The sequence below is a fragment of the Aphis gossypii genome, chromosome 3, assembly GCF_020184175.1.
Source record: "Aphis gossypii isolate Hap1 chromosome 3, ASM2018417v2, whole genome shotgun sequence".
Taxonomy (NCBI): Eukaryota; Metazoa; Arthropoda; class Insecta; order Hemiptera; family Aphididae; genus Aphis; species Aphis gossypii.
This window is the reverse complement of record NC_065532.1, coordinates 30,517,964-30,538,032: the sequence shown is the minus strand read 5'-3', so window position 1 is coordinate 30,538,032 and position 20,069 is coordinate 30,517,964. Positions and strand designations below refer to the sequence as shown.

Below are 20,069 nucleotides of genomic sequence, written 5' to 3'. Positions count from 1 at the left end.
ATAAACTTTCATACCTATACCTACTAACTACCTATATAATAATATAATATCATCATAATAGGTACGTTTAGATAACGTAAACGCAATAATATATGCATTTATTAAATATACCTACGTTATTACCTATCTAACTTTAAATAATACCTAATCATTGTGTTTCAGTATATTTATATAATATATTATCATGTATTTTTAATCCATATATTAATGTTATACACGAGCGTTTGTAAACATCAGAAAACATATAATATAACATATCATTTATTTTATAATTAAATTTTAAACGATTAAATTTTTTTCAGCGAATTTTAAGATACCAACAAAGAATCCGCTTTAAATTTTAAACTGAACAAATTGTTAACTTTTAATTTGAACTAAAGAAAAGAATTGTTTAAGATCTGTTGCTATAACTATAACTATAACTACCTACTATAAACTAAATGTCTAGGTACCTATAGGTATATAAAAATATTCGTAGCCATGGTAAAACAAACATAGATAAACACGACTACACGAGTTCCTATTTATAAAGAGTTTATATATGAGTACTTTCTAATCATCATTAGTGTTAGTTCAATTAATAATATTATAGTACTATAATATGTACAACAGTAGCGTACACAAGAATATGGAATGGGAGGGATGTCATAAATAAAAATGTATTAAAATTCAGTCATGTTCCTCCCCCCACTTTATTCTATTTACTTTAAAATACCACTAAATAATTAGAAAAGTTTGAAATGGCTAAACAAATGGAAAAATACAAAAATGTATTTTTAACTATAAAAATTCAATTTTTAATTATTAGGTGGTATTTTGGAATCTATAAAATAAAGTGAGGGGGCAACTTAATATAAATATTGTTGACTATATAAAAGCTATAGAGATATAGATGAGTAAGTCTAAAAAAACATTCTGTAGTTTTACACCATTTATTTTAGATTTTATATACTAACCTCCCGAATCCTATAATATCTATCTATAATAGGTATAACTATATAATAAAAAAAAAAATCAACCAGAATGTTCTTTTTAATTACTCATGATATTATTTCTTGAGGTAAAGAAAATACACTTTTTACTATAAAATAATACATCATTAAAATATAAGAGTTACAGTGGCGTAGCCAGTAATCTCTTAAAGAGGGCATTGGCATTATATGTATCTACGTGTGTATAACGACATATTATATTCAGGTTATACAGAAAGAGGGACATGGGGGTGGGCGGTACGTATATACTATATTCTGATCTAAGGGTCGCGCAAGTGTGCCATATTAGAGCGGTTTTGACGCGTGGTATTCGCACATTTTCTTAACGTGTTGAACCCGTTCTATTATATCGTGGCATATGACCATAAAGCTTATATATTATATAGGTACTAGGTAGGTACTGATTTCAATGGCTGTGTATTTTTTAGCTATATTATAGTCTATATTCTAATATGTGACATATTTTTGCCAATTAGTATGTCCATTTACCATCCAACTTTATCCAACATTATAGGATTTATATATTCTTATTTCGTATGCATGAGATATTTACATAGAGACATATTTTATAGTGTACAATTTTGACAGCAAAAAACAATTTGAAAATATTGTAAAATGTAAAATAATAAAAAAGGTAAGTATAATTTTTATAATTTGAATTAAAATTATATATAATATAAAAATGTACAATTTTATTTTATCAATTTAGATAATAGTTAATAAAATTGGGAATACGTCTATTGTCTATATAATAGGTATCAACTCGTGGATCAATTTCCTGAAATAACAACTCACAATTTATACTGCAGGTAAATTCAGGTTACATAAGTCACAAGTTATTTTAATACATATGGTGAAATTTACAAATATTATAGTAGCCAATTGGCAACTACCCATTTTATTTTAAATTACAAAAAATAAATATTAAACGTCTAAACAACATTTAACTGTAATTGATGTATAATAATATACCAGATACCTATTATATTTTAATATTCATCTAAACAAATTTTAAGTTAAAAGTTGAAATATCTTTACACTTTTATAGTTTTATCTGTTTTAAATTTTATCAGACAATATCAGGAAATAATAGTACCTACCTAGTAATAGTCCAAAGACCAAGTGATTATTTATTTTTATGACGTACCTATTAACCTATTCATTATAACATTAAATAGCATGAATACGGAAATTGATAATTAATTATTACGATGCAAGGAAGTACTAAGTACTCAGGTACTCTAAAAGTCTAAACTCTAAATAATGTATTTCTAATTTTTAAATGTATAGCAATATTAATTATAGTGTGGGATAACTTGATTTATAGTTTTTTTTTTTTACATAATTTGAAGTCATAATAATTAATAGTCAAATGTTGTTTATGGTTTTAAATGCATTTTTTCAATTAGGTATAAAAAAAAAAATTTCAAAATCATAATTAATACTTTTTGAATTTGAAGTAATGAAAGTTGACTTTTCCAAAAGAATTGTTCTGTATAAAATATATAGGTATATAAAAAAAGTAGGTACCTACTTAGGTATTAGGTATGCAATTATGTTATGTTTATTTTTGTGACTGAAACCATTTATTGCAATGGTCACTGTTCATAAAAGTACTAAATTATCAACATAAATTAATGCTATACTGCATAAGTAAATGTATTTTAATAATTCATTCTACTACCCATTAGTTATTACCTAAGTATTTAATTATATACCTATAGTTGCGAGCGTACATCATACTTATATCTTTTTTTTAAGTAATACCGGTTAATATTTATTTTAATTTTATTTGTATCTATTCTTCAAAAATATCTCTTTTACGAGTCATGAATAACAGTACCTATATATCTATTTTATCTTTGAAATGTCTCGCTGATCGTTGAATATATAAGGTTAAATAATACGTTCTATTTAACCTTCTTTCATTAAAAATTGAAAGCTTTGAATAATTACTGTACCGAATGTTTTTCAATGTCGTCGTGCTGGATCGTCAATAAAGTCTATTCCATTCTCTTCGTCAAATAATTTTAAATTCATCCATTGACTATTATTGCTTTATCATGCGCATGACCAATACTGGCTAGTGGCTTCTTCTTCTCCCTTTAATAGGCAAGTTTATTATTATTATAGTTTTCATTAAACATTAATTAATGTATACAACACTTTATTATGTTCTAATTTAGGTAATGGGAACAATTCGTATTGTAAAATAAAATAATGAACCTCGCTAAACTGTTGTGTGTGTATGTGTGTGTGTGTGTGTGTGTGTGTGTGTGTGTGTGTGTGTGTGTGTGTGGAGGAAAGAGGACGAGTGGCCAATTTGAAATTCAAATTTGTTAGGAAGGTACCTACTTACTTACCCAGAAATTAGAATACAATTACATAATTACAAAACAAAATATCAATATTAATACATACATTTTCTTCCTTATTTATATTTATTTAAAACTACATGGCACACGTCATAGCGATTGAGCGGCAGCGATTGTACCGCGAGTGGTTCAACCGCCTTCAGGCTACCGTGGTACCATACGTCTTTATACATGTCATATACACGCGGGTCTCGGTCAAACCGCGCGCGTTTATACCAAAATATTGGGTGATTGAAAAATTATTATATTTTAAAACCTAGTACCTTCAAGGCTTCAACTCTGACTCCTGAGTGTCTTTAACACGAAAAGTTGGTTTACAGTATAAAATATTAGCTATCCGTACAAAATGGAATTAAACCACGATCGGCTAGTTCAGGTTTTGTGTGTGGCAAAAGCTCCAGGTGTGTTACAAGATCCTGTGCTAAGACCACGTGGAAAACACTGGATTCACCCAACAAATAATAATAGGGAAACAAGTATCCGCTTTTTAAAGTTTTATAACGATATGAGATTACATCAGGAAAAGTTTTTCATTTATTACAGTAGGTACCTATGTCAATTAAATCATTTAATACACCTTGGCGGAATCCTTTGAGCGTAGAGGAACGATTAACCATAATACTCAGATAAATAAGAAACAAAATATTATAGGTATTTATTTATTTATTATATATAAATATTAAATAAATTAATAAATATAAAAATAACATTTTAACATTGTAATAATATGATGATGATAGGTACAAGGTACTGTTAAGAAAAAATCTAAGTGAAAATAAAAAAAACACCTTGACCTTCTATACTTAAAATTTTAGTAAAAACATAATATCGTTTGGAGAATAATTTTATTATGGAAAAGTGAACTGTGAGGTATTAGGATCAGTAGGAGCACTTTATGCAGGATAAAAAGATTGTGTAACAACAGCAGGAGAATTATAATAATGAGGACTCTTCACCTGCATGCTTTGTTACCGTCTTACATAGGTATGTACAACTATAAAAACATCCATAAAAATTGTTTCGCAAATGCAAGTACGCCAAGTAGGTACCACTCAAGCTGTAATCCAAGTTTAGCAACCAAATTTTCACACTAAAAAGATAAAAAAAACTAAAAAGACTGATACCCAGGGTCAGATTAAGGTTTTTGGCGCCCATAGGCTAAAATAAATTTACCACCTAATTTACATAGGTAAAATTTGTTATTTCGTTTCGGCTATTAAAATTTGCCGTCCAAGGCTTTAGCCTAAACAGCCTAAGGGGTAATACGGTCCTGCTGATACCTATATAACTATGTGGATTTTGTTCTTTTTTGTGCATGACGCATAATTGATACTTTTATATTAGATATTAATCTAGTACCTATTGTTATATCGATGATCAGTTGAAAAAGTAAGATTATTTTTATTTATTTAAACTATAAAGTATCGATGTATTGTAAATAATTGTTTTCTGTAAGTACAGTTACATTCATACTGTTTTATAAGTATTTTGAGATTTTTGTGCGAACAATAGATACACGACACCTAAGTAATAACATAGGTCAAATTAATACAATAAACTCTTTGGAAACTGGATATGATATTGTGCTATTGGATTTCAAATTGCCAAAAAAAGTAAAATGACTCGGGAGACTAAAGGGAGCTGCATTAACATCAATAGGTTTTCCTAAAAAACGAGCCATTAGTAAATCTATTGCATTTGCGCAGAAACATTTTAAAATTAAAAAAAATTTATAATGGAATAGCTTACCAAAATAAAAGTGGTCGATCAAGTTAGAAAATACAAATACATAATAGAGGAGAAGGGTATTGAATGTCGCCATGAAAATATTTGCAACATTATTATGAAAAAAGACATCGATATCCATACCATAAGACCTTACTGCACCAAAGATGCATAGAAATTAGAAAGCCATATTAAATGTAATAAAAGTCAAAAAAAAAAAAATTCAACGTGGATATGCCCTGTTCATAACCATAACATAGGATCGGAATGTGTTTTGTGTGATTCTTACCTAGTATGGTACGATGCTACTTGAGTTGGATTTATTATAAAATCAAAACGCACAGGTTGTAAAAATGTAAGTAGGTAATAAATAAAATAATGATGAGTCTTACCTAAATCTTTTCAAATATATAATAGTTATTAGTTATGTCCATATTATGACGTTATGTTGCTGATACAGTTACCTAATAACCACGAAATACGAATTAATAGATATACTATAACTATAGGTATTTATTCTATGTGCTATAACTAGGGCCCTATAAAGATCACTATAGTGCCTTACTATAACTATATTACTATATAATATTATTAAGTATTAACTATTAAGTACCTATTATATATTATGTTAATTCGTGTTACTAATAACTTATGGTGTTAACTATAATTATATTATACTTTGAGCAAATAAACACAATAATAATATTATAAAATTAAGTTGTTGCTACTGGTCGATGGTTCCTTATCCAGGGGCAGAGTGGCTTCAAAATTCTTATCGGGCACACCGATATTTTCAGGCCACTTTTTTATATTAGCCCTATGGCATACGTACATTAACATAATAATTTTTTTTTTGAATGCATTTATAGAATTGTTTATGTCTAATCAATGTACACAAAATACTGATCAATGATCACTCATCACATATGTATTCTTTTATTGTTTTCAGTTTCACTGTAAATTATTGTAATATTAAAGGTCCTTTTATACTAATATATTAATTTATGATGAACACATTTTTATATATTTTTTAGTGAATTATGTTTTTGCCACCAATCTTTTGGAATTTTTTAACTAAAAGTTAATTGTTTTATTTGATTTTGGCTGAAAATAATCTACAAATTAAACGGTATAATATTTAAGGTTTCAAAAAAAAATAACATATACTTAACAATGTTTAGCATGTCCTCTTATTTAGTATCAAAACTTATACTTATTAAGAAGCAATAACATGCAATATATTTAACAAATAATAATTGTTAATGTTATTACAATAATAATTTACTTAAAAGATTACTTTTAGAACCCAGTTCAATAATTATAATATCATTATCTAGTTCTATAAGGATTGATTTTTCTACAGACATCAACATAAATGCTTCTAGATTATCGTTTGCCATTGAATTTTTCAATCTATTTTTTAGATATTTAAGGGTAGAAAATACTGTAATTTTTTATTATTATATATAAAAAAAGAAAATTTAAAATTGTGAAACTATACAGACTATAATATAGTTCAAAATTACATAAGTACTAATAAATCAAAATATGAAAACCAAACATTTAAAAAAAAAAAAATTATTTACAGAATTATAATATTCAATAATACCTACCTAATATGGAATGATAATAAGTTATTAATAACCCTATTAGTTGAACTTATCATTTATTATTTTTTTTTATTATTCTTCTAATTTTAACTCAAAAATTACACATTTATAACCAAAAATTAAATGCATCACAAAATTATTGAATAGAAATAAATGAGCCACATTTTGTATAAGCAATCCAGGCCACCGGGAAATTTCCTGGTTGCCCGTGGGCCACTCCACCCCTGTCCTTATTTTACCGACTATAGTCAGGGGTATAGACACAACAAATTTAGAAATATTTTTAGCTTTTAATTATTTTCCAATTTTATTGATTTTTTATTTTTTATTTCTATGAATTTGTTTGCATGATAAGCTTGTTTTATAATATTTGATTTGATGGGTTGTCCCTATTGAAAATTAGATTGCTTATATTAGTCACTATGCATCAATAATATACAAAAACTTATATTTGATTTATAATCAATTTTATTAAGTAGGTAGTTAAAAAATTTATAAAGTTCTGATAATAAATAAAAACTTTTTTATACTAAAAATTCTACTAAATCGATACTTGTTAAATTTATACAATACAAAGAAATGCATGGTTGTTTTTATTAAATTTAAGTAGTTATTTTAAGTAAATTATTATTCTAGAAATCAAACTATCATCGGTGATTTTCTTCGTTTTCTTAAATTTCCAAATACTTTATTCGAATTCATAAAAATCATTTTTGAGTCAAACTGATTTGTTTTTCCCAAAACATTTAAATAAATTCCTAACACAATTAGTAATCCAGCCCAAACATATCTAAAAAAAGAAAAAAGAACAATAATAAATTAATTAGTAAATAGCTTCATTTTATATTATTTTAAATATGAAATATTCTTACTGAAATGTAAAGGGCTTTGAAAACAATAAAAATGATATCACAATTGTAACAGCTTTCCGACATGTAGTTACAGTTACAGCAACTAAAGCACCACAAGTTCTAATCAAAGCAAGTACAGCTTGAACTCCAAAAAATCCAGAGAGTGAAAACAAAAATATGTATACATAAGTCACTGGATTCTACTAATTGAAAAAATTTAAAACAATAATATATACAATTTTAATTTAATTTCTATATTTCAACCTGAATGCAGAATTCTGTTCCATCTCTTAGTTGTCCACTAATTAACAATATAAATAACAAATATACAAATCCTACAAAGTAGGAATATAGAACAATTTCTGCATTGGATGCACTATGTTTTTTCATCATTTTTTCTTGAAAATTTCCTATGAGTGCATCACAAAATAGTGCAGAACTTATCAAAATTATACCTAAAATACAAGAAACATAATTTGTTAGTTAATATCTCGTATAAAATATTATAAAATAAAAATACAATTTACCTATAAGATTGAAATCTGGAGACACTTTATTATCAGCTAAGGTAAACAATATTAATCCTGCACACATACATGATGCTGCTACTATATCAATAGCTTTATACACTTTTTGTTGTACTAATATTCCACCAATCATGACTGGTATTAGTTTGCAACATTTAAATATAACTTGTGTCGGATAATTTAAGTAACCAAGTGAAGCATTTGAAAACCCCATTGAACCTAATAATATCAGTCCTAATAAAAGATACAAGACTAATGGTATCCTAAAAACAATTATAAAATAAAAATAATTAAAATTATAGTTTATTAAATCCATTTTAATATACCTACTACTAATTATTTACATTTATAATTTTTTTGCAATCTTATAATTAAAATTTATTATTTAATGTTAACTTTTTTCTACATAGAAATGATTGTTTAGGGTTACACCTTTTTTTATTTTTTATGATACCTATCTTTATAAAACTTGTGATCTGCAATTATAATTTGTATAGTTTATCTTTGAACATGACAATAATTTTATTTATAAAAAAGTGATCCACAAAGTATATTATACTTAAAAACTATCATATGACCACTCTTTAGGTTTGTCCATAATTATGTTTATGTTATTTTTTCAATGTAATATAATTTGCAAATTACGGTTTTTTAAAAAAAAAATCATAATATTAGTTAAGTGACAGAGTAAATTGGACAGGTTATAATAACTAATAAATTAAACTAAAATAATTATTCTATAAATATTAGGTTATATAAACTATTTGTTTAGTTGTTAATAATTAGTTTGTTTAATAATGTAGGTAAACTTTGTTTTAGGTTTTGATACTTAAATTGCCTATTATGTAGGTATTTGATTACCTTCGTTGAGTATTATTGAATTGACTTTCTATTAATCCAAAAATTGAATAATTAAAAAATTGTACCAAAGTTAGATACCATCCAAATGGCTTAAAACCTTTGATTGCAAATATTGCTTCCTAAAAAAAAATTATTTAAATATAGTATGGACATATATTATTAAAATTATAAAATAAAATTTACTTGTAAGTATCCATAAGGTATAAAAAAAATGAATACAACTAATGAACATATTAAAAACTGCCACAGTTCTGAAAAATGACTTATATCAACCCATAGGAGTTTTCTTGATGATTCTTCCTTTTTACTAGGTAATAATTCTGTATTTCCAGAATCATTAATGTTAATTTTGGCTTCCATTCAACTATACTAAGTTGGTCTTTTATATCTGGGAAAACAACATAGGTAATTAATATTTTATATCTATTACTGTGAACATTTTTTACATTTTTTAAGTATAGTAATAATTAATTACTCTATTGATTAATATAACTTACAGTTGATAGGTAGGCATTAAGCAGTATCTCTAATAATAAGTACTAAATCAGACATTATATTAAATGAAAACAAACCGTTTAATTTCTTATACAAATATTTTAAATGACATTTGTATTTACAATTATATATAAATATAATATGTATAATTTAATTTTAATTCATTTATTAATAATTATTAACGAATATCTGCCATAAAGTTAGTTTAAATTAGTTAATAATTATTAATTAATATTAGTTAATAGTTATCTGCCACAGTGGCATAGCGCGTCTAGGTCCGGCGAAATTCGTTTGATAATTGATATCAGCAAACAGAAAATAGTATCATTCAATCATCGTTTAATACCACAACAACGATGTGATAAACCAGTGTGAACAAATTTCTCATAAGAATAATAAATTGTGTTGTTTATATTTTAATATTTACTATTCACCGAATACTGATTATAAATGTATAACTGTTTGATTAGTGATTACCGAAATGTCCAAAACTGTAATTTCAATTTTTTGGTATAGTTAATAATTACTAATTACAGTCATGGCTATGGTAGTATGATGTTATTAATCTTATAAATTAAAATATACTTTGGCCATTTTTACAGTATTACTAATAATACATAGTGTTTATTAATTTATTATTTTTAAATTTGTTGAAGTAATATTTAGTACGCAGTAAACTGATATTTTTATTGTAAGTTCCTACATCTTTTAGATCCAAATAATAATCTTATTATTTATTTTTTTATGTTAAGTTGTATATAAATTATACCATTACCATATTATCAATTTTCTCTTAGGTAAAACTTACCTAACTTGCTGGAAGTCATACATCATGTCTGTTAGTAAATTTCGAGAAGAATTGAAAGTAAGCATACATATCGGAAACTAATTTGATTAAATACTTAATGTAATATTTTTATGTTTTAGAATATTCTTAAGGAACCAAGTACTACAACAATTACTTCTATTAAAAAAATTGTACAGGAAAATAATTATTTCAGTCTTAGGTAAATTAAATACAGAATATTATATGTTTTTAATATACAATTAATTTACTAATGATAATAAAATCATTATCATTTGGAAAATAATTTTTTTCAAATATTACTACTTATCCAAGGAGTTACAATACTTACAACAATTTTTTTATTGTTTAATTAGTGATGCAGATAGACGTTCAATTTTAGATCAAGTATTAAGATGTTATGTTTTAGACATAGTATTATCAAAGCCATCAAATTTATATGATGTTTGTAATATGTGGACATCATTTACAATTGATCTTGTACGGAATGAAATGTGTACTGCTATTATGCCAGTAGTTATATTATCAGATATGTTTGATGTAACCACAATGGATGTTTGTGAAAAAATGTTTGATCATGTGGAATCTAATGTAAACGTTCTTAAAGAGCCCCAATTTTTTATGGCATGCAAGAACAATTTATTACGAATGTGCAATGGTAATATTTTATTTTTAATTTAATTTATTATGTTATTAAAAATTTAGAGGTAAGGTACATATGCAAAAAAAATATTTTCAGCAGAAGTGCATGTATAAATTTCTACAAAATGGAAGCTATTTTATTTAAGTGAAAAAAATTTATTTACTATAACATACAAGTATAAATTGTACAGTGTTATGGAGAAAGTCTAAGAAATAAAAATATTCTTAGTCAAAAATAAGACATTTTTAAAGAATAAATGACTAAAGCTGTGATTATGATTATACAAAAAGTCTTGGCTAAAATATTAATTAATACTGTGAAATAAATAATCTAGTATTTAACTATATGAATTAATCTCATTAACCTCATTAAGTGTTTTTAACTTATTTAAATACTAAAATTAGTTAGTGATTTCTAATATGCTTCCACAGTTCCATACAATATGTACCAAATAATCATTTAAATATTATATAAAACTAACGAAAGCATCAATAATTAATTTATCTATAATGTATTTAAAATTTAATGTATCTTTCTTTTTTTCTTTGTCCTCTTTAAATTTAATTACTATTAAACTATTTTCAGTAAAGTTATATCAATAGATTCTTTGAAACTTGTAAGGGTTTATAGCTTTGTTTCAAATTTATATAATTTACTATATTGCATTATACTTGATAATATTTAAAAGTTTATATTTGTATTATAATTAATTATTAAAATAAATAAATATGTGTTTGAATACTATCCAGATACTTACATTTGGATAATATAGTTTGTATATTATTTATGTTTATTATTATGTATTATTAAATTAAAAACGGATTACCATTAATTATTATCTTATATTCTATATTTATTTGGAAAAAACAATCCAAATATACTAATATTGATGATCCTATTTTATTTTAGATCTTTTACGGCGATTATCTAGATCACGGAATACAGTATTTTGTGGGCGTATATTATTATTTTTAGCCAAGTTTTTTCCTTTTTCTGAACGATCAGGTTAAGCAATTTTTCATTTTCAAACTAATTATAATAATTAATATCTTATTCATTTATTTATTTTTTTTTTTTTTTGTAATATTTTAGGTCTAAATATTGTAAGTGAATTTAATTTAGAGAATGTAACTGAATATTTAGATGAAAACCATTTTGATCAAACTGAAGATATGCAAGAAGATTCAATTCCTGAAGATGAAGCTAAATCAGATATTATAATTGAAAAGTATGCATTTTAACTATAATCTAACTAAAATATGTTTGTGTTTGGTGATATTTAACCATTTAGATATTTTATAATTATAATCTTTGTCTTAAATAAAATGTCACTGATACTTAGCCAACTGTATTTGCAGGGTACTAGTAATTGAACTTATATATAATATTATGTACCTATATAATATATATTTATAAATTTAACCCATTATAAATTCAAATTAATTTAAACCTTAGTTATTAGTTTTAATAATTATGTTCTGTATTATAAAATGTTATTAACTTATAATTTTTACAGAGTGAATGTTGATAAAAATCTATACTTAAAATTTTGGTCATTGCAAGATTACTTTAGGAATCCTAATCAATGTTACAAAGCTGAACATTGGAAATTGTTTATCTCTGTTAGTTATTTTTTAAATAATCTCTTACATAACTATTTCAATGGTTAGATCGCTATAAATAATTACATTATTTTTGTGATTTAGCATACAGATTTCATTTTTTCAACTTTTCAAAGTCATAAATTGGAACATGTTAATAGAATGGATAATGAAAGTGTTGAACAAAATATGCATTACTTTCCAAAATACTTGACAAATCAAAAATTATTAGAATTGCAATTAAGTGATGTAAATTTTAGGCGTTATATTCTTTTACAATTCTTATTGCTTTTCCAGTATTTGGACGCTCCTGTAAAATTTAAACTGTTAGTATGAAAGTTATTAAAATTTAACTAATATTAAGAATTTGTATTTAATAACTTCCTAATTATTTTTGATTTTAGTGATAATTTCAAGATTAAACCAGAACAACAAGAATGGATTAAAAATTCTATTACCACTATTTATGAATTAATTAATAATACACCACCTGATGGTGTCAGATTTTCTGAAGTAGTAAAAAATATATTACAGGTAAATCATTGTTTTATATTTCATAAATCAATTTATATCATCGCATAATATATATTTGAAATTTTGTTCTAGAGAGAAGAACAATGGAATAAATGGAAAAATGATGGTTGCCCAGAAGTAACAAAAAGACCACCTACTAGTGATCAAACTGATATGCCTGCACCCAAACGAAGACTTCGAAGAAATTTAGGGGATGTTATAAAAAACATGACTGCTAATAATAAAGTGTTTCTTGGAGAGTAAGTCGTTGTTACATATTTTTTTTTTTTCAAATTTTGTAACATTTTATTTAATATTTAGCCCTGAATTAACAAAACTATGGAATTTAAAGCCAGATAATTTAGAAGCTTGTAAAGGACCAGAACGAGATTTTTTACCATCATTTGATTCATTTTTCCAGGAAGCATTTGAGCAATTGGATCCAGAATTGTGTATTGAAAATCAATACAAGTAATCTAACTTATTTATTAATTATAATATTTTTCAATTGTGTATATTTACTCAATTGAAATAATTACAATTTTTTTTAATCGTTGAATGTTAAATGTTGCCAATTAGTTCTAAAATATTTTTAAAATGGCTAACGATCGTCCCATCAACCAATGTAATTGGAGCTTATTTGAATCTCATAATATCTGAAAGCTATGATTCAAAATTGTTAAAAGAGTGTCTATCAAATTATAATTTCATTGATGGTTTTAAAATCAATATAGCTTAGATTTTTTTCTGTAACGGCATGAATTTGCTTTTTTACAACATCTATTTATACTTACGAGTTTTAATTTTTTTATTGCTAATTTGATAATTATTTGCGCAATAAAACTAAAATTTACTGAAATGAAATTTTATTATTTTTCAATGTTTCATTTTGTATAATATTTTGAGCTTTTCCAATAGCTATAGTAATTTCTAGATCTAATTTTGAAATAACTTCTTGTATATAAATCATGACATTATACTGATAAATGGCTGTTTTCTTTCACTACAACATGGGTTGAAAATGTATGAATGATGAAATGGTAAAATATGTAAAAATATGTTAAATAAAATTAGTGCCATAGAATGATTTAAATCTTGATAATTTCTTATTACATTTTAAATATCTTATTATAATAAAAACACGAATTTACACAAAAAACTACTCCTTAAATAATAAACTTTTTCTTAAATTATGTTTTTACTTTGTACTAAGTAAATATTTTATAATATAATAATTATTAAATGTATTTATTTTTCATTTTAGAAAAGTAAATGATGGCAATTTTGGATGGCGTGCACTAAGATTGTTAGCTCGTAAAAGTCCACATTTTTTTGCTCAAAGTAATAATCCTATTCATAAATTATCTGAGTACCTAGAAAATATGATTAAAAAAACAATGAGTAAAGAAAAAGTAGTAAGTATATGTATAATATTTATTTTTGATTTATGTATTTAATGTATAATTAATATTTTAATTTATAACCATTTAATATTCTGAATGATATAGTGGAGTTGGCAATTATCTTATTAGTACTGATTCCCAAGCAAGTCTTCTAGTAATTGTCAGCAACAATAACCTATCAATAGATCCACCATTGTTTTAACAAACCAACCTTTTACTGTCTCAAAACTTAGTTTATCATTATTTCCTTTCTATTACTGACAATGAGCATGTTGATTGATTAGCTTCATTAACAATATTTTACCTCAGGTCCCCCATTGTGTCTGTATTTCTGATTTAATCCCTAAACTTTTTAAATTCACCTCTATATTGAGGACTTTGGAAACGGTAAATCTTCCACAATACTTTACTTTATAGGTATAAAATAATATTCAAAACCCTCCTTGTCTAGTTGTGTTTTCTATATCTGAAAATTAGAGGTGCTATCAGTCACATTCTCTAAGTAAAATGGTCATGACCTGTTCCATCGCATTCCTACAAATTGGGACTCATTAATAGTCCATACTATACAGTGGCAGCTATCACATATCTTAAAAGGTGTTCAAGCACCCCTTTTATAGATATTAAAATGTAATCACTTATGCTTGATATATAGTAAGTGTGAAGTGAATGCATTTTAAAAACGGAAAGTTGGTTAATGGCCAATTCTAAAAAAAATTTAAAATCACATTAAAATGAACTTAAAATGTTGGTTAATTAAAAGTTTTTTTTAAATAATTCTCTTTTTGCCCTACCAATTAGGTAGAAAATATATTTGAATATGTGACCTTCAACATTACTCATTATTTATCCCTCTATTTTATCAGATTGATTTTATTTAAATTATTTTATTATCATGATTTGCTCTGTAACATAAATATCATAAAATATACTTAGTTAGTTTAGACTTACTTTCGCTCAAAGTTGCTTTTTGTATGTAATTATCAATTAATTAATTCAAATTCAACACATTCAACACAGTGAATTACTTTATTATGAGATACATTCTACACCTACTTCCCCCCTTTTTTTAAACATAAATTTACTTTTGAAAATATTAGTAACAATATAATTTTTTAGTCTATCAACCAAGGTTCAGATAAACGTGTATCACCAAATAAAGAATTTAAAAAAGAATCTGTTATTGAATCTGAAGAAGTTGATATCGCTGAAGGTATTCAAGATGAGAATGAAAATGAAAATAATATAGAAGTGGAAGATAAAAATAAGATTTCTAAACAAATTATTGATCAAGTTGCTGCTAAAATAGGTGAAAAATGGAATGTACTTGCTGAAAAACTTGGTTACCAACCAGATGAGGTAAAATTATGAATATGTTTAATTATACGTAGCCTTTTTAAAACCTATTGAGACTTAGCTTGTTATTTATAATTCATAATTGCAAAGTTTAATAAAAATATACTTTGATTGAAATTAATATGTATATACATGAGTATTTAGTCTCTAATTACTATAGTTCTTAAGTATTCTGTGTTATATAAAACTTAATACGCATGTATGTATACATATATTTTATTGCATGTTTTGTTAGAAAATAAAATACTGTATGTTTAGTTAAATCAAAAGTAATACACTATATTATCAAAATATTGTTTAATCTTATTAATTTTGGTTTTAGATTGAATTTGTGAAAACAATAAAAACTACACCTTTAGATCAAGCCACATATTTGCTGGAAGTGTGGGTTGAAGATGCAGAAAATCCCAAGCCTGAAAATCTTATTTATATTTTGGAAGAGATTCAATTAACTGAAGCAGCAAATATCCTTAAGTCTTAATAAGCGATTTAAATATTATAATATTGTATACTGAAATTACTATGTTCAATGTAATTTTGTGTTTAAAAGACTTAAGAAATAATTAAATTATATTTATTTTTAATTTAATTAATAAACATATGTTTTAAATCTATATTTCATATATCTTTATATATATATTTCTTTTTTCCATGTGTAAGTATTCAAACTCCCCCCTCCTAAACAGCTAGATCGACTTATATAGATACAATGTTGTATTTAAGTGGGTCCTTGGCTGGTTTAGAATTTTAGATTCATAATTTTATTCGGTAGGTCACTGCAGTTGAACTATAAGAAATTTTAATATTGATGTGTTTTAAACAACACATTGTAAATCTGTCCAGAAGAATAAAATTTAAATTTAAATTGAATACAGAAAAAAAAAAAAAATGGTAAAACATTTTCCCTTACAGAGTTGAGCTAACAACTACCTAGAAGAATTATCAAAATTGTATTTACTTACATTTTTCCTGTTAATTTTAAAATAGTTATTATAAGAATTTATTAAAAAAAATAATATTTCGCCAGTGAACAACCAGGGACATGCTCAACTTTTTCCAATGAGGGGGGGGGTGAAGGGATGAACTGTATTTTTTGTTGATTGTCATTGACATAAAATGTATAAATGCATAAGAAAACAAGTTCATGGGGGGAGGGATATGACACCCTCGTCATCACCCATGAGCACGCCCCTGATAGGTAAAGTAGATATTACTTATATAAGTTCATTCGTCTTCACAAATGTATTCAAAATCACGAGTTGGTATTATGAATTGTGGATATTTTCTATGTCTGGGTACAATCATTATATAATTTAATGTATATTATAAAAGAATTAAACTACAATTACAATACTATAGATGAAGGGTCGGTAACACACGGCCTGTGAAGCGATTTTATGCGAACCGCGATTACAATTTATAATTAGTGTAAAAATATGGAATACCACATTATGTATTTATGTTAGTTGATAAACTGTAAATAAAATAAAGTGTATGGCTCGTGAAATTTTTTTTTTTTATTTTTTGGCCCCTGACACCAAAAAGGTTGCCAACCTCTGCTATAGAGGTATCAAACCATACATCTCAAAGATATGGTTTTTTTTTTTTATTTCACTCTATACTAGAAAGTCTCAAACATGCTTTGAATTGATTTTCAAGTAGGTATATATTAAAGTATAATGCATAAAATATTTAATTAATTGATTAGGTAAAGACTAATTAAATATTTTATGCATTATACTTTAATATATACCTAGGTACTTGAAAATCAATTCAAAGCACAAATAGTTATGTGAAATGATGTACATATAACTATTAATATAGGTACATTAACATCAATGTTCTGTCATTGGTTAGTGATCTTTGTATTGAGGCAAATAGTGTTCTGGATACGTGATATGAAAATAAAATATTAAGATTATTAATAATATACCAACACAACTAATAAAAAATAGGAACAAGAAACTGCTTGCTTCAAAAACTGATTGGCTCTCAATGGGGCTCAGACCCTCATGTCTTGAGAACGACAGCCTTATCATTATGTTACTCGACGGGTGAATATGCTTGTGCTGCATGGAGAAACTCAGCACATGCTAAAAAGGTAGATGTGGCCCTAAATGTAACTAACAGATTAATTACGGGGTGCCTGAGACCAACACCAGTTCAGAAAGTACCTACAAGTATTATGCGGTATAGCACCCCCTAATATAAGGCGAGAGGTGGCAGCAAGGGTAGAGAAAACAAAACAAGAATCAGACTTAAGACATCCTCTATATGGAGATAAAACCATGAGGAGCCGGCTCAAATCAAGGAAAAATTTTTTGAAGACAACAATTAGCCTATCACAAACACCTGAAGCAACGAGAATAGACTTATGGAAGGAGGCAATGAAAGAGCATAACTCACTGCTATGGAAGGATCCGAAGGAAAGCTTACCGACCAGCAGTCACTTACCATGGTCGGTATGGAAGACACTAAATAGATTACGAACGGAAACTGGAAGGACAGCGAGTAATATGAAAAAATGGGGATTGAAAGATGATGGGAAATGCGAATGTGGTGGAGAGCAGGATGCGGACCATCTGTTTGTATGCCCACAATTACCGAATAAGTGTAGAAAGGAAGACTTTTTGACGCATAAAATTTCAGACAAAGCAATACAAATTGCGGCTTATTGGGGGAGCGAAGGGAATATGAAGACCGATACGACAAGAAGAAGGTAAAGACTTCAAATAAAATCTATTGATCTAATTATAATATGATTTTAATAATCTCTATTAAAGAATATAAATATGTATTATGATTATACGATTATACTGACTAATCTAATTAAATATTAAAGTACATGTAAGTATAATAATTTATCAAACCTACCTAATATACTTAAATCTATATTATGCGTTATGTCAATTTACACAGTTTATAGAAAATCACCTATTTTCAAAAACCATTTAAATAGTAAATACATTCAATTTAAACTATATATAGGTATTATAACAAAACTTGTTTTAAACTGTACCTATAATATACTGACATATTGTACAAAAAATTATCTGTATGTTCATACGTAACTAGTTTTATATAATATAGTGATGTTATTTATTTTAAACATTCATATTAAGCTAAGAAGAACGAGCACTATTTTTTTGTTAACTTGTTGACAACTGAAATAGTACACTGCTGCTGCACTATATTATATATACGACTATAACTATATACAATAGAAATTAGAATATACCTGTATAGGTGTATAACACACTAACACACATATATATACTTAGTATAAATTCATGCAGTTAATTAAATTTAATTGATGCATTAGTAATTTTAATAAAGTTGTTATTCTATTTCATCTTATTTCAATCTCAAATTTGAGTCAAATTCCTCTCAATTACTACCAATAGCTACAAATATCCCAATTTATTTTATCATAATCAAATAATCAAAGAATAGCTTTATTTTTAGAATCACCTGTTTAAATTTCATTTGGGATCACTGAGGGGCAAATAACAATATTTTAGTCGTATGGCAATTTTTAAATAACAAAAAAACGTGTAATATTGCTTAAGTACTTACCTTAGTTGTAAGTATAATCTAAAACAGCGATTCTCAAACTGTGGTACCTACGTAAAAGACTACTATGATGGTGGTACGCGGAAGGCTGCATGTAGTAGAACAGAAAATTAAAAATAAATATTCGATTGTGACCTCATTGAAATTTTTTTATTTTATTCATATCTTATTTTAAAAAACTAATAAATAAAAACAATTATATTTTAGTATTTTAATACTGCCTTATAATTTAAAATAAATGTATTTAACTAAAAAGTAAATTATTTAATTGTACAATTTGGATTGTTCTATTTTTAGTCATTAGTGGTATGGGACTGATTCACCTACCTATTATTTTGTAAGTGTACGTACGAAAAAAAAAGTTTGAGAACCGCTGATCTAAAAAATAAGTATGATGGACATAAATTTTTAGATTCATCATAGATACTGCATTAAAAAAATATGCTAGTATTGTTAATTTTTAAATAAAAAAAATAATTGCTTTTAACCCTATTTATCTCTGATCTTTTATTAATTATTTATTTTTTTGGTTTGTTTTTTAAAATACCCTGTAGTCTACACATTATAATTTAATTTTTAAATTTTATAAAGAATGTTCTTTTAGTGTTTTTACATTAGATTGAACAACCATGAAAATCCTCTAATATTATAAGAATTACATATTCCGACACTTCTTGGAAATCCCTATCACAGACTAAATAAAAATGAAGTATAAGAGATCACTTAATGATCCTATAAC

General features: G+C 25.7%; 2 protein-coding genes across 2 annotated transcripts; one reads left to right on the top strand and one right to left on the bottom strand.

Annotated features, from left to right (window-relative positions):
• Nucleotides 1-6,259: 6,259 nt before the first annotated feature.
• On the bottom strand, nt 6,260-9,728 carry LOC114122369 (adenosine 3'-phospho 5'-phosphosulfate transporter 2). The gene is made up of 7 exons (XM_027985010.2): nt 9,439-9,728; nt 9,125-9,329; nt 8,942-9,060; nt 8,081-8,343; nt 7,818-8,008; nt 7,575-7,753; nt 6,260-7,492 (listed from the first exon to the last, which is right to left on the bottom strand). The coding sequence occupies exons 2-7, from the start codon at nt 9,299-9,301 to the stop codon at nt 7,342-7,344; spliced, it is 1,080 nt and encodes a 359-aa protein (XP_027840811.2). The 5' UTR covers nt 9,302-9,329; nt 9,439-9,728; the 3' UTR covers nt 6,260-7,341.
• Nucleotides 9,729-9,895: 167 nt separating this feature from the next.
• Nucleotides 9,896-16,371, top strand: LOC114122363 (THO complex subunit 1). Its single transcript, XM_027985004.2, has 14 exons — nt 9,896-10,127; nt 10,234-10,301; nt 10,364-10,443; nt 10,598-10,899; nt 11,794-11,889; nt 11,977-12,112; nt 12,401-12,506; nt 12,591-12,811; nt 12,890-13,019; nt 13,092-13,258; nt 13,320-13,469; nt 14,263-14,413; nt 15,521-15,760; nt 16,080-16,371. The coding sequence occupies exons 2-14, from the start codon at nt 10,269-10,271 to the stop codon at nt 16,236-16,238; spliced, it is 1,971 nt and encodes a 656-aa protein (XP_027840805.2). The 5' UTR covers nt 9,896-10,127; nt 10,234-10,268; the 3' UTR covers nt 16,239-16,371.
• Nucleotides 16,372-20,069: the final 3,698 nt, after the last annotated feature.